The 14,575-nt window shown below is 43.7% G+C and overlaps 1 protein-coding gene across 1 annotated transcript in view; it reads left to right on the top strand.

The window, feature by feature from the left end:
• LOC135547567 (receptor tyrosine-protein kinase erbB-4-like) overlaps positions 1–14,575 on the top strand; it is a 638,243-nt gene that overhangs the window by 429,973 nt on the left and 193,695 nt on the right. Inside the window, exon 4 of the mRNA XM_064976681.1 lies at positions 11,618–11,749. Within this exon, the coding sequence (XP_064832753.1) occupies positions 11,618–11,749 (132 nt within the window). The remainder of the gene's footprint in view (positions 1–11,617; positions 11,750–14,575) is intronic.

Here is a 14,575-nt window from a genome sequence, read left to right as displayed (position 1 = left end):
TGCAGTGGGCAGCTGGGAGGAGGTGCTCTTATTCTCCATAGACTTTACAATATCCCCAAACTTTTTTGAGTTTGTACTACAGGATGCAAATTTCTGTTTGAAAAAGCTAGCCTTAGCTTTCCTAACTGCCTGTGTATATTGGTTCCTAACTTCCTTGAAAAGTTCCAAATCACGGGGGCTATTCAATGTTAATGCAGAACTCCACATGATATTTTTGTGCTGGTCAAGGGAAGCCAGGTCTGGAGTGGACCAAGGGCAATATCTATTCCTGATTCAAAATGTTTTGATTGGAGCATGCTTATTTAAGATGGTGAGGAAGACACTTTTATAGAATAACCAGGCATCCTCTACTGACGGGATGAGATTAATGTCATTCCAGGATACCCCGGCCAGTTCGATTAGAAAGGCCTGCTCGCTGAAGTGTTTTAGGGAGCGTTTGACAGTGATGAGGGGTGGTCGTTTGACCGCAGACCCATTACTGATGCAAGCAATGAGGCAGTGATCGCTGAGATCTTGGTTGAAAACAGCAGATGTGTGAGTTAGTTAGGATGACACAGTATCTATGAGGGTGTCCGTGTTTATGGATTTGGGGTTGTACCTGGTAGGTTCATTGATAATTTGTGTGAGGTTGAGGGCATCAAGCTTAGATTGTAGGATGGCCTGGGTGTTAATTAAGCATGTCCCAGTTTAGGTCACCTAGCAGCACGAGCTCAGAAGATAGATGGGGGGCAATCAATTCACATATGATGTCCAGGGCACAGCTTGGGGCAGAGGGTGGTCTATAGCAAGTGGCAACGGTGAGACACTTGTTTCTGGAAAGGTGAATTTTTAGAAGTAGAAGCTTGAAATGTATTGGTACAGACCTGGATAATATAACAGAACTCTGTAGGCTATCTCTGCAGTAGATTGCAACACCACCCCCTTTGGCAGTTCTATCTTGGTGGAAAATGTTTTAGTTAGGTATGGACATTTTTAGGTTTTTGGTGGTTTTCCTAAGCTAGGATTCAGACACAGCTAAGACATCCGAGTTGGCAGAATGTGCTAAAGCAGTGAATAAAGCAAACTTAGGGAGTAGGCTTCTAATGTTAACATGCATGAAACCAAGGCTTTTACGGTTACAGAAGTCAAGAAATGGGAGAACCTGGGGAGTAGGAGTGGAGCTAGGCACTGCAGGTCCTGGATTAACCTCTACATTACTCGAGGAACAGAGGAGAAGTAGGATAAGGGTACGGCTAAAGGCTATAAGAACTGGCCGTCTAGCACGTTCGGAACAGAGAGTATAAGGAGCAGGTTTCTGGGCACGATAGCATAGAATCAAGGCATAATGTACAGACAAAGGTATGGTTGGAAGAGAGTACATTGGAGGTAAACCTAGGCATTTAGTATTGCACAAGAATGATACATTTATGGATTTTTTTCAAGGTATTGTTTTCTCTTTGTTCATTTATCATGTTAAGACTTTCACATAATAGTAATGGAGGGAATTTGTGGTGTATGAGGCAGGTTTGGAAAACGCACACAAACACACACACACACACACACACACACACACACACACACACACACACACACACACACACACACACACACACACACACACACACACACACACACACACACACACACACACACACACGCACGTGCACACACACAGACATACACACACGGTGTTGTACAGCTAACCTTGTGGAGACACAGAATTCAGTCCCCATTCAAAATCCTATTTTCCATTACCCGTAACCCTAAACCTAACCCTAACCCATACTCTTACCCTAGCCTTAACCCTAACCCTAACCCAAAAACCTAACCCTAAACCTAACCCTAAACCTAACCCTAGGCCCTAACCCTAAACCTAAAACTAACCTTAGCTCCAAACCCTATCCCTTATTGTAATTCTAGCACTAATTTTAACCTTAACCCTAAACCCTCTAGAAAAAGCTTTTCACCTTGTGGGGACTAACAAAATGTCCCAGGTGGTGAACTGTTTGTTAGTTTACCATTCTTGTGGTGACTTCTGGTCCCCACAAGAATAGTTAAACACATCCACACACACACCCACACTAGAATGACATCACATTAAACATACATGTAGAGCTTCTGCGCTGAATGATCTTCACCTTATAATTGTACAAGAGAGCACAATAACAACAAGATAATGATTTGCATCCTTTCTAAAGATGCCATTAATGCCTTTTCCAATTCCAACTACTCGATCCGCACCAAGTTTCATATCTGCCTCCCAGAGTTAATACAATTCATCGCCACTCTGCAATTAAAAAACAGAAGGAGCATTTACCCCTTGGAATAATTGGCTGCATACATTTGTTCTGCTTTCTTACATTTCTTATTATTTTCCTCCGATGGTCTGTTTTGAATGGAGGGAGTAGGGGAGGGAGATGTGGGAGGAAGGGAGGGAGGCTGAAGAGATGTTCTGCCATACCATTGTAGTGTAAAGATGTGTGTGTGTGTGTGTGGTTGGCTCAGGGGAACAGGCATAGTTGGGAACACAGGCTCCGTGAATTGGCTAATTAAGAGTCCATTCTCAACCCACTAAACAATCAACAGAGGCCTCCGCTACAAGCCGCACACACGTGCACGCACGCATGCACGCACACACACACACACACACACACACACACACACACACACACACACACACACACACACACACACACACACACACACACACACACACACACACACAGACAGAGGTGTAGTGTGCACCGTTAAATATGAGAAAACACCAACATACACCAACTTCCAGCAACTACCAGCACAGTGTGTAGCAGGCCATGGTAGGTACTGTAATCAAAAGCACACAGTATACTGTGTATGAGAGTTAGGACTGTTGTCTTTTATGGTACTTTTGTTGGTATGTTTTGTCTTTAGATTCGATAATATTAGATTGAGTTTATTATGTACAGGGACACAGATGTAGTTGTAGGTTACAGTGAAAGTCAATAAGACAAAATGTTGATAGTAACAATAATAATAATAGTAATAACAATAATATACACATTTACTACTGTAGCAATGATAATTACCATTGGGTGGTGGGGGCAGGGGAAGAGTCCATTGGGGAATGTTCGTGGGGGAGCAGCAGGGGGGAAGTAGGGAGTGAATGGAAGAGTAATAAACAGTATACATATTTACTTTATAACAATGATAATTCTCCATTGCGGGGTGGGTGGGGGAACGGTAATTGTTTTTGGGGGGTACAATATACATAAGGGGAGCAGCAAGGAGGGAGGGGGGATGCCCTGATGCTCCTGTACTGCCCACGTCTGAGTTAAGGAAGCAGGGAGAACAGGCTATGGCGGCTTGGGTCCTTGATTATCTTTTTGGCCTTCCTGCAAAACCTGGTGTTGTAGGTGTCCTGGAAGGCAGGCAGTATGCACCCAATGGTGCGCTCGGCTAAGCCTACCACCCTCTGTAGCGCCTTTTAGTCCGCAGCGGTGGAGTTGCCCTACCAGGACATGATGCTGCCTGACAGTGGTGCTCCTGTAGAAAGAACATCTGGGAAAGGTTGCATTTCTTCAGCATCCTGAGGTTGAAGTGTTGCTGACGTGCCTTCTTCACCACGGTGTCCGTGTGGTTTGACCATTTCAGCTTCTCGGCGATGTGCACGATGAGGATCTTGCCGTTTTTGACCATCTGCAAGGCGGCCTCGTTGATGATGATGGGGGCGTGCCCAGCCTGGATTCTCCTGAAGTCCACAACCAGCGCCTTTGTTTTGCTGTTGAGGGAGAAGTTGTTTACCTGGCACCATGCCATCAGAGTGCCTACCTCATCCCTGTTGGCCATCTGTTGCTTGTTGGTAATCAGGTGTACTATTGTGGTGTCTCAACAAACTTACTAATGGAGTTGGAACTGTGTGAGGACATGTAATCATGGGTATACAGGGAGTACAGGATGGGACTGAGGACGCACCCATGTGAGGCCCCAGTGTTGAGAATCAGTGTAGAGGAGGTAACTTTGCCTACCTTCACCACCTGCGGGCGGCCCGTCAGGAAGTTCAGGACCCAATTGCAGAGGGAGGAGTTCAGTCCCAGGGCCATGAGCTTTGTGGTGAGCTTAGAGGGCACTATTGTATTTAAGGCCGAGCTGTAGTCAATGAGCAGCATCCTCACATATGCATTACTTTTGTCCAGGTGGGTGAGGGCAGTGTGTAGTGCAATGGCAATTGCATCGCCTGTGGATCTGTCAGGGCGGTAGGCGAATTGGAGAGGGTCGAGTGTGTCAGGGAGGGAGGAGGTGGTGTAGTTTTTAACTAGCCTCTCGAAGCACTTCATGATGATGGAGGTAAGTGCTAGTCATTGAGTTTAGTTACTTAGTTACCCTTTCCTGGGCACGGGGATAATAGTGGACATCTTGAAGCAGGTTGGGGTAGTGGCCTGAGCTAGAAAGAGTTTAAAAATATTTGAAAACACAAGAGCCAGCTGGTCTGCACATACTCTGAAGGCGAGGCTAGGGATTCTGTCTGGGCCAGCAGCCTTGCGAAGGGTTAACACATTTGAATGAGTTACATACGTCCTCCATGGAGACCGTAAGTACATAGCCCTTGTCATTGTGCACAAAGCATGAGAAAAGTAGGGTGGCTTTGATGCCTGCTTTTTTTTAAATCCGTGATCTTTAGGAGCCTCTGCCATATATACACCTTGTATCTGACCCGCTGAATTGCTCCTCCATTTTGTTCCTTTACTTGTGTTTCGCCATCTTGATCAATCTGAGTAGGTCGTAATTGTACTGTTTAACCATACTATTGTCCCGAGCAACCTTGCCGTGTTTATAAGCAGCATCTCTCTCCTTCAGTTTCCCTACAAGGCTGTCATCGATAGACAGTTTTCGATTCAGGTAAGTTTTGAAAGTCACTATCGCTATCACGTCATCTATGCATTTTTTTATGAAACCCGGTGACTAAATTAACAGATTCGACCCGGAAATGTTTCCAGTCCACGTGATCAAAACAGTCTTGGCGAGTAGATTCTGATTGGTTGGACCAACATTGTGTGGACCTGACCACTGGAACTTCCCTCTTGAGTCTTTGATTTTAGGCGGGGATAAACATAATGGCATCATTGTCAGATTTACCAAAAGGAGGATGGGAAATAGCCTTATACCTGTGTCTAAATGTCATGTAGCAATGGTCAAGTGCTGAATTTCCACGAGTAGGACTGTCAATGTGTTAGTAATAATTTGGGAGCAAGTACCTCAAATTACCTTTATAAAACTCCCCCACAACAATGAACGCTGCCTCCAGGTATACAGTCTCCAGTTTGTTCATTGTCCAATGAATATCTTTGTGAGCATTTTTGGTGTACACTTCGGGCGGGATGTACACAGCCATGGCGATAATCCCTGAGAACTATCTTGGAAGGTAAAAAGGGTGATATTTGAAAACCAAGTATTCTCGCAAGTTCCTGTATGTTTCACCCGTCACAATGTTGTTGGTCATAAAACAGAGCCCACCACTTTTGATCTTGCCAGAGACAGCTCGCTTCCTGTCTGCTCAAAAGACGGTTAACCCTCTGGTTGTATATAAATCGTTTGGATGTTGGGGGAGAGACAAGTCTCAGAAAAATAGAGCATGTTGCAGAATCTGATTTCCCTCTGGAAGGAGATCCTCGCTCTGAGTTCGTCAAGTTTATTAATTGGACATTGGCGGGTAGTATGCTTGGTAATGGAGGACGGGTCACCCGGCGCCTTAATCTCACTAAGACCCCGCCACGTCTGCCTCTCCGTTGGTGTCTCCGCTTCCTACTCTCTGGTTGGACTCTCAGGAAGCCCGAAGTCTCACCGAAATGGCTAGTCCATTGTTACGCCGTCTCCGGAAGTTCGGGTGGACGGTGAGTAAGTTATTAATTTTCCAATAGTTCTGCCCGGGTGTATGAAGTATTGGTGAAACTAACTGATTAAGAAAATGAGAGAAGAAAACTACAAAAAACACACAATGTTTTAAACTGCGATGTTTAGTAGGGGCTCAAAGCAAGGTGCCATCTGTCTGCACCACCTTGCCATTGTTTTTCAAGTGTTTGTGTGTGTGTGTGTGTGTGTGTGTGTGTGTGTGTGTGTGTGTGTGTGTGTGTGTGTGTGTGTGTGTGTGTGTGTGTGTGTGCGTGTGTGTGTGTGCGTGTGTGTGTGTGCGTGTGTGTGTGTGAGTTACAATTAATTATGAATTCTCTCCATGAACGATTAGTTAGAAAATACCCTAAAAAAAGTTTTTTTTTTACTGGTATCTATTCTATCTGGTCTGTGGCTGCTCTGGTTTCTGTTCTTCGTCCCCTAGGGGTTAACTGTATTATTCTTAATGTTATAGTTGAGTGCCGGTTTGGAGGATACAGGGTGAATAGATACCATTTCGCCTCCCAAATGGAACCTTATTCCCTGGTCAAAAAAAGTGCACTTTATAGGGAACAGGGTGCTTTTTGGAATTAAAACCTACTTAGCAGCCTCCAGACCTCTTTATTCAATGCCGATACGCTAGCTGCTATTACAGTCTGTTTAAAGTAACAATTTCAAGGTAACAATTTTTCATCAAGGGTTATTGTGTGTGCTGCCGCGTTGTTGCTACATACAATTCTAGCTGCATCTTATATTGCGCTGCACATTAGTTGCCAAAGCTAGCTAGCATATATACCTTTTGAGTTAATGGCTATCTTTTCGAAAAGAGCGTCTAACCCTTCAATCTCCTAGAGTGGCCTCAACACTGATTCTGGAATTTTGCAGATTGACTCAGTAAATGGTAGTGGATTTTTTTGCATTTCGGCAATACACAGAAAAAGAAGTAATTGATGCCTTACTTGCTATACCTAGAAATCCTCAGGGGCTGACCAACTGGAGCAGGGTCTGCTCAAGTGTGCTACCCTCCTCATTGCTGGCTCAGGAAATATTCCAAAAGTATGGAAAACCGCTTATGTGCTGCCACTCATTAAGGGCGGGACAGTAATGATCTTGATAATTATCGTCCCATCTCCAGGTTTCCATATCTAGCCAAGATTCTCAAATATTTGGTAAATAAGAAACTTCTGAGCATGGTATGTTGACTATAAATCAATCTAGGTTTAGGCTAGTGCACAGCACTATCACAGCTACCACGTTAGTTGTTAATGATATTGTCAATGCTTTAGACACTAAAATGAACTGTGCTGCCTTGTTTGTGGACCTGTCAAAAGCATTTGATATTGTTAATCATGCTATTTTATTGAACAAGTTGTCCTCGATTGGCCTGGGCTCTGACGCCTGCACTTGGTTTCATGATTATCTTAATGACAGAACTCAGGCCATCGTGATTGATCGGGTTAAGTCTGCAATTTCTTGAAGTGCATAAAGGTGTTATGCAGGGGTTGATACTAGCACCTGTTCTTTTCACAATTTATAGAAATGCTATTATATATTACATATAGAAATGCTATTAATCTGTTAAAAATGGTAAATTTCATTGATATGCGGATGATACTATTGTCTATGCAATTGCCCCGACAGCTGACCTGTCTGTGACAAGGCTACATTCTGATTTTACAGTTGTGCAGGAAGCCTTAACTGATTTAAAACTTGTGCTTAATACGGGCAAAATTAAACACATGTTGTTTTCAATGCTCTTGTAAGATTGTCTCAGAGGGATTGCATCTTCTCACGTTGGATGGTACTATAATTGAACCAGTCCTTGCAAACACATATTTTGGTATTTTACAATGATTTGTCTTTTAAAAAACATACAAATGAGCTTGTTAAGAAACTAAGATTTAAAGTGTGCTTGTTTTTTTTTTACAAAAACAGATTTTGTCTCTCTCTCTAGTCAACAGGAAGCAGATTGTGCAGTCAACCTTTCTACCTGCTCTTGATTATGATGATACTATTTATCAAACTGCAGCTGCCTCTACTCTTAAAACCCTGGAAGCCATTACTCATCACTGAATTCTTTACCAAACGGTTGGCTGGACCTTTTTGAAGTCACATGGATCACATCATTATTTTTGTGTACAAGGCCCTCCTTGTAAATCTTCAGACACCTAACTTCACTGTTAAGATTTCAAATTAAAAGTTATCAAACCCGTTCACAGAGTTGTTTAACTCCAGAGACTCTTTTAGTTAGATAAGTTAGATAGGTCATGCTTTAGTTTTCTTGCTCTATATGTTTGAAATGATCTCCAAAATAAATTTTGAATAGATGCGTTGGGGTCCCTAGGGCAGTTCAGGCAGTGGACAGAGGAATTTTATAATGAAGAGTGTGTTTGTTTTGGTTCACTACTTTTTGTGTATATTGTGTATATTTGTTTTTGAATGTGCAATATGCGTTAATCTGTATTTTATTTGTTTGTATTATATTTTATAGTGCCTTCGGAAAGTATTTTTGTGGAGAGTCCCTGTAATCCTAGATTCAGATCATTCAGGCGAGAAAAAGTGAAAATTATGGTCAGTAAAGAAAACTTCAAACTCGTCTCTCAATTTAACATGTCAATACTTTTCCCCTTGATAACCAGCACTTCTGTATGTTGTAAAAGCGTTACATTGTCGCTGCCCATATCATTGCATAATGCATAAAATACACGAGAGTTCAGGGGCCTTACTTTAACAAAGTTAGCCATTTTCACTGTTGTGTCCAAAACATATTCCAAGCTGTCAGGCATTCCCTTGGAGGCAAGAGCCTCTTGGTGGATGCTGCAGTGTACCCAACTGGTGTCGGGAGCAACTGCTTGCACACACATTACCACTCCACTATGTCTCCCTGTCATGGCTTTTGAGCCATCAGTACAGATACCTACATGAGCAACAGCTATGTTTGGCTACATACAGACCGTTAGTGGAATTCCCGCGTGAGAGTCACGGTTAATCAAATCAAATCAAAGTTTATTTGGCACGTGCACCGAATACAACAGGTCTTTACAGTGAAATGCTTACTTACAGGCTCTAACCAATAGTGCAAAAAAGGTATTAGGTGAACAATAGGTAGGTAAAGAAATAAAACAACAGTAAAAAGACAGGCTATATTCAGTAGCGAGGCTATAAAAGTAGCGAGGCTACATACAGTCAGGCTGATTGAGGTAGTATGTTCATGTAGATATGATTAAAGTGACTATGCATATATGATGAACAGAAAGTAGCAGGAGCGTAAAAGAGCGGGCGGGTTGGCGGGTGGATGTGATTGGATGTTAATTATTTGACCAGGCTACCTGTATTTTTCATAGTGTTATTATTTCGCTGAACACTAGATGGTTTAATTTAACTTTTGGCTGTGAAACGATGCTACTCAGGTGAGAAAGAAAACTCAAATGTATAGCACCGTTGAAAAATATAAATGGACTGCTTGAAAATGTGAGGGTAAAAAAGTGTAAAAAAAACAAACAAAGAAATATATGATTTTTCACATTTTAATTTGGCGCACCCCCAATGGCATTGCGAGTACGCCTGCCCCAGTTTGGGAATACTTACCTTACAGCCTTATTCTAAAATTGCTTAAATCGTTTTTTTCCCTCATCAATCTACACACTATACCCCATAATGATAAATCAAAAACAAGTTTTTAGACATTTTAGCAGATATCGAGTTGTAGAAACATCTCAAGGATGATCAATGGAAACCAGATGCACCTGAGCTCAATTTCGTGTCTCATAGTAAATGGTCTGAATACTTATGTAAATAAGATATTTCTGTTTTAATTTTTATTACATTTGCTAAAATGTCTAAAAAACAGTTTTCACTTTGTCATTATGGGGTTTTGTGTGTAGATTGCTGAAGATGTTTTAAATGTAATGCATTGTTGTCATTTGGGGACAATTGAACTGTGGAAATGTATTACTTTTTAACAATAATTCCCACAATTATATTTTCTGGGGGTCTTAATGTTGTGACAACAATTGGATACTGGTCATGTTCTTACCAAGCTTTTACCTCTCTGGTTTTCTTTGTTGTGAACCACATTCCTCCTATCGGTCGGACGTACCTCAAAGGCCCCATGTGTACCTCATGTTTAAAAACTAGGGAATCTGAATCACTGAGCAGAGCCTGAACACGCAGAGAGGGTCATCCATGCTCAAAGAGACAAGTCAACCATGTGCTAAAGCACAAACGCACACACACACACACACCACATTGCCTCTCCTCCTATGAGCAACGGTTGCTCCTTCCTCCTCTGTGCTGTGAGTGACACACACACGCACACACACACGCACGCACGCACACACACACACACACACACACGCACACAGCACACAGACACAGACACACACAAACAGACACACACGTACCCTAGCGGAACGTCCCTCCCTCCCATCCCACCCATAGCGTGGCTGAGAATTAATTTCCGTGATGAGCTCCAGGTTCCATCCCTCCCGTAGAGAGAAGCAGAAAACATATTAACACCACCTCCAATCATCTGTGGAGAATGCTTTAATCAGGCTGCTATGGGTACTGCTAGGTTATACACACACACACACACACACACACACACACACACCAGCCATAGTGGTTATGAATACTGCTCATCTGTTTCAACCGTACATCGCTGATCTGCTTGTGGGGAGATCGAGATAGACTCCCCCATCACACACTGACACACACACAATTGTGGAGAGAGAGAAAGCCAGCTCTGTAAATAATGCTAATCTTCTACCAACAAGCTGGGGTTTTATTTTGTTTTTTATTCGGCTGGAGTCTGGATTAGGTCTGACAACGATTTTCTTTGAGAATAGTCTATAATAGGTTTGATAAAGACTCTGTCTGAGGATCCCAGGATGCCCTCTGTTAACCAATCAGAGAACACAATATTGCACTGTGAGAATGGAAGTTAGTGGGGCTGAAAAGAGGAGACTGGTTGGATCGCCTCCAGCCCCAGTAAACTCTCTGATCCGAGGTGGACAGTATGATCAATATTAGAAGATGGACTGAATCCCAAATTGCAACCTATTCCCTGTATTGCACTTCTTTTGACCAGGGCCCATAGTGAATAGGTTCCATTTGGGACTCAGCCAGGATATAATCTCATCCTCTCCTCCCACCCCTGATGAAATATGAAATTACAAATGTGTTACTGTTGTTGTCTCTCTCTCGCTCTCTCTCTAGCTGGCTGGGGGTTAAAATCCAGGCTGGATGGATTTAGTTTCATGGGGGGGTAACATAGTTATTTCCTATGTTTATGTCTGCTGCGGTGTGTTTTTGTGTCTGTGCGTGCAAGTGTGTGTGTGTATCTGCGTGGCATGTCTGCGTGTGTCTGTTGGTTTGAGGTAGAGGAGAGAGGAAAAACAACAAAACTAGATTATGGTTAATAATAACAGCAATAAGACAAGGATTTGTCTGCCTGACCTTCTAAAAACCTCATCCATCAAATATATCTGGTGGAGGATGGAGGAGTCAGGGCTGAGGTCTCCGTTAGCTGTTTCTCTCATATCTAATGGTACACACTACACCTCTGTGTGTGTGTGTGTGTGTGTGTGTGTGTGTGTGTGTGTGTGTGTGTGTGTGTGTGTGTGTGTGTGCGCGCGCCTCCATGCGTGTGTCCATGTGTGTGTGTGTGTGTGCGCGTGCCTCCATGCGTGTGTCCATGTGTGTACCGTGCATCTTTTTGTTCATGGGTCAGGACTTTGTCCTGATGTGTTTCTCCGTGTTTTCTCCTATCCCACAGAGATCCTACAAGGCGGTGTGTATGTCGACCAGAATAAGTTCCTGTGCCATGCAGACACCATCCACTGGCAAGATATCGTCAAGAACGCCCGCGTCAGCCCTCTGGTGGTGCCCACCAATAGCAGTGTTACATGTGAGTAGCTCATCAATGAAAGAGAAGGAAACATCTACTGACTTAAATAAGTTGTTGCCTTTTTAACTGGATGGTTTTCACAAGAACAGAAAGAGATATACAGGGTGGATATACAGGGGGATATATAGGGGGGATATACAGGGGGATATACAGCGGAGGATATACAGGGGGATATATAGGGGGATATACAGGGGGATATACAGGGGGATATATAGGGGGATATACAGGGGGATATATAGGGGGGATATATAGGGGGACATACAGGGGGTATATAGGGGGGATATACAGGGGGATATACAGCGGAGGATATACAGGGGGGATATATAGGGGGGATATACAGGGGGGATATACAGGGGGGATATATAGGGGGGATATATAGGGGGATATACAGGGGGGATATATAGGGGGGATATATAGGGGGACATACAGGGGGACATACAGGGGGATATACAGGGAGGATATACAGGGGGATATACAGGGGGATATATACAGATATACAGGGGGATATACAGGGGGATATATAGGGGGGATATATAGGGGGGATATACAGGGGGGATATATATACAGGGGGATATACAGGGAGGGGGGATATACAGGGGGGGGGGATATAGGGGGATATACAGATATACGGGGGATATATAGGATATATAGGGGGATATACAGGGGGATATACAGCGGAGGATAAACAGGGGGGATATACAGCGGAGGATATACAGGGAGGATATACAGGGGGTAATACAGGGGGGATATACAGGGGGGATATACAGGGGGATATACAGCGGAGGATATACAGCGGGGGATATATAGGGGGATATATAGAGGGGATATACAGGGGGATATACAGCGGAGGATATACAGGGGGATATACAGGGGGGATATACAGGGGGATATACAGGGGGATATACAGGGTGATATACAGGGGGGATATATAGGGGGATATACAGGGGGATATACAGCGGAGGATATATAGGGGGATATATAGAGGGGATATACAGGGGGATATACAGCGGAGGATATACAGGGGGATATACAGGGGGGATATACAGCGGAGGATATACAGGGGGATATACAGCGGAGGATATACAGGGGGATATACAGGGGGATATACAGGGGAGATATACAGCGGAGGATATACAGGGGGATATACAGCATAGGATATACTGGGGGGATATATAGGGGGGATATATAGAGGGGATATACAGGGGGGATATACAGGGGGATATACAGGGGAGATATACAGCGGAGGATATACAGGGGGATATACAGCATAGGATATACTGGGGGATATATAGGGGGATATATAGAGGGGATATACAGGGGGATATATAGGGGGATATACAGGGGGATATACAGCGGAGGATATACAGCGGGGGATATACAGCGGAGGATATACAGCGGGGTATATACAGATATACAGGGGGGATATACAGGAGGATATACAGGATATACAGCGGGGGATATACAGGGGAGATATCCAGCGGAGGATATACAGGGGAGATATACAGGGGGGATATATATACAGGGGGATATACAGCGGAGGATATACAGCGGGGGATATACAGGGGGGATATACAGCGGAGGATATACAGGGGAGATATACAGGGGGGATATACAGCGGAGGATATACAGCGGGAGATATACAGGGGGATATACAGCGGAGGATATACAGGGGAGATATACAGGGGGGATATATAGGGGGGATATACAGGAGGGATATACAGCGGGGGATATACAGGGGGGATATACAGGGGGTACAAGGATGGGATATACGAGATGGATGTACAAGTGGGATATATACAGGAGGGGAAACATACAGGGGGGATATATATGGGGATTGATATACAGTATAAGGGGAGGATATGGGGGGATGTACAGGGCGGAGATATACAGGGGGAATATACAGGGGGGATATATATGGAGATTGATATACAGTATAAGGGGAGGATATATGGGGGGATGTACAGGGGGGGAGATATACAAGTGGGATATATACAGGGGTGGGGGATATACAGAGGGAGAAATATACAGGCTGGGGATAAAAAATAATGGGATATACGGGGGGGGGTCTACAGAGGAGGAGGGGGGTGTCCCTGAGGGGCTATACTGGTTGAGTATATTCCCTGGGACGTATATGGGGGTATAAATGGGAAGGGTTATATGGGAGTGGATGTATGGGGGGACATGCGGGGGGTATATATCGGAGAATATACAGGGAGGGTACAAAGGGCAGGATATACCAGGGGGATATACAAGAGGGAGATATAAAGTGGGGGGGGGGTACAGGAGGGAGATATACAGGGGGATATACAGAGGGGGAAATATACAGTGTGTGGATAAAAAGGGCGGGATATACGGGGATGAAACAGTTGAAGTTGGGATTTTACATACACCTTAGCCCAATACATTTAAACTCAGTTTTTCACAATTCCTGACATTTAATCTTAGTAAAAATTCCCTTTCTTGGGTCAGTTAGGATCACCACTTTATTTAAAAAATGTGAAATGTCCGAATAATAGTAGAGAGAATGCTTTATTTGTCACGGCTTTCGTCTGTAGAAGGAGGATCGGACCAAAATGCAGCGTGGTTGTTATTCATTTTACTTTAATAAAGAAACTGTACACGAATAAACTAACAAAACAACAAACGTATGAAAACCTAAAACAGTCCTATCTGGTGCAAAACACAGAGACAGGAACAATCACCCAACAAACACACAGTGAAACCCAGGCTACCTAAATATGGTTCCCAATCAGAGACAATGACTAACACCTGCCTCTGATTGAGAACCATATCAGGCCAGACATAGAAATAGACAAACAAGACATC

This window comes from Oncorhynchus masou, chromosome 10 (genome assembly GCF_036934945.1).
Source record: "Oncorhynchus masou masou isolate Uvic2021 chromosome 10, UVic_Omas_1.1, whole genome shotgun sequence".
Taxonomy (NCBI): domain Eukaryota; kingdom Metazoa; phylum Chordata; class Actinopteri; order Salmoniformes; family Salmonidae; genus Oncorhynchus; species Oncorhynchus masou.
Note: the sequence above shows the minus strand (reverse complement) of the source record. Positions and strands in the feature narration are given on the sequence as shown.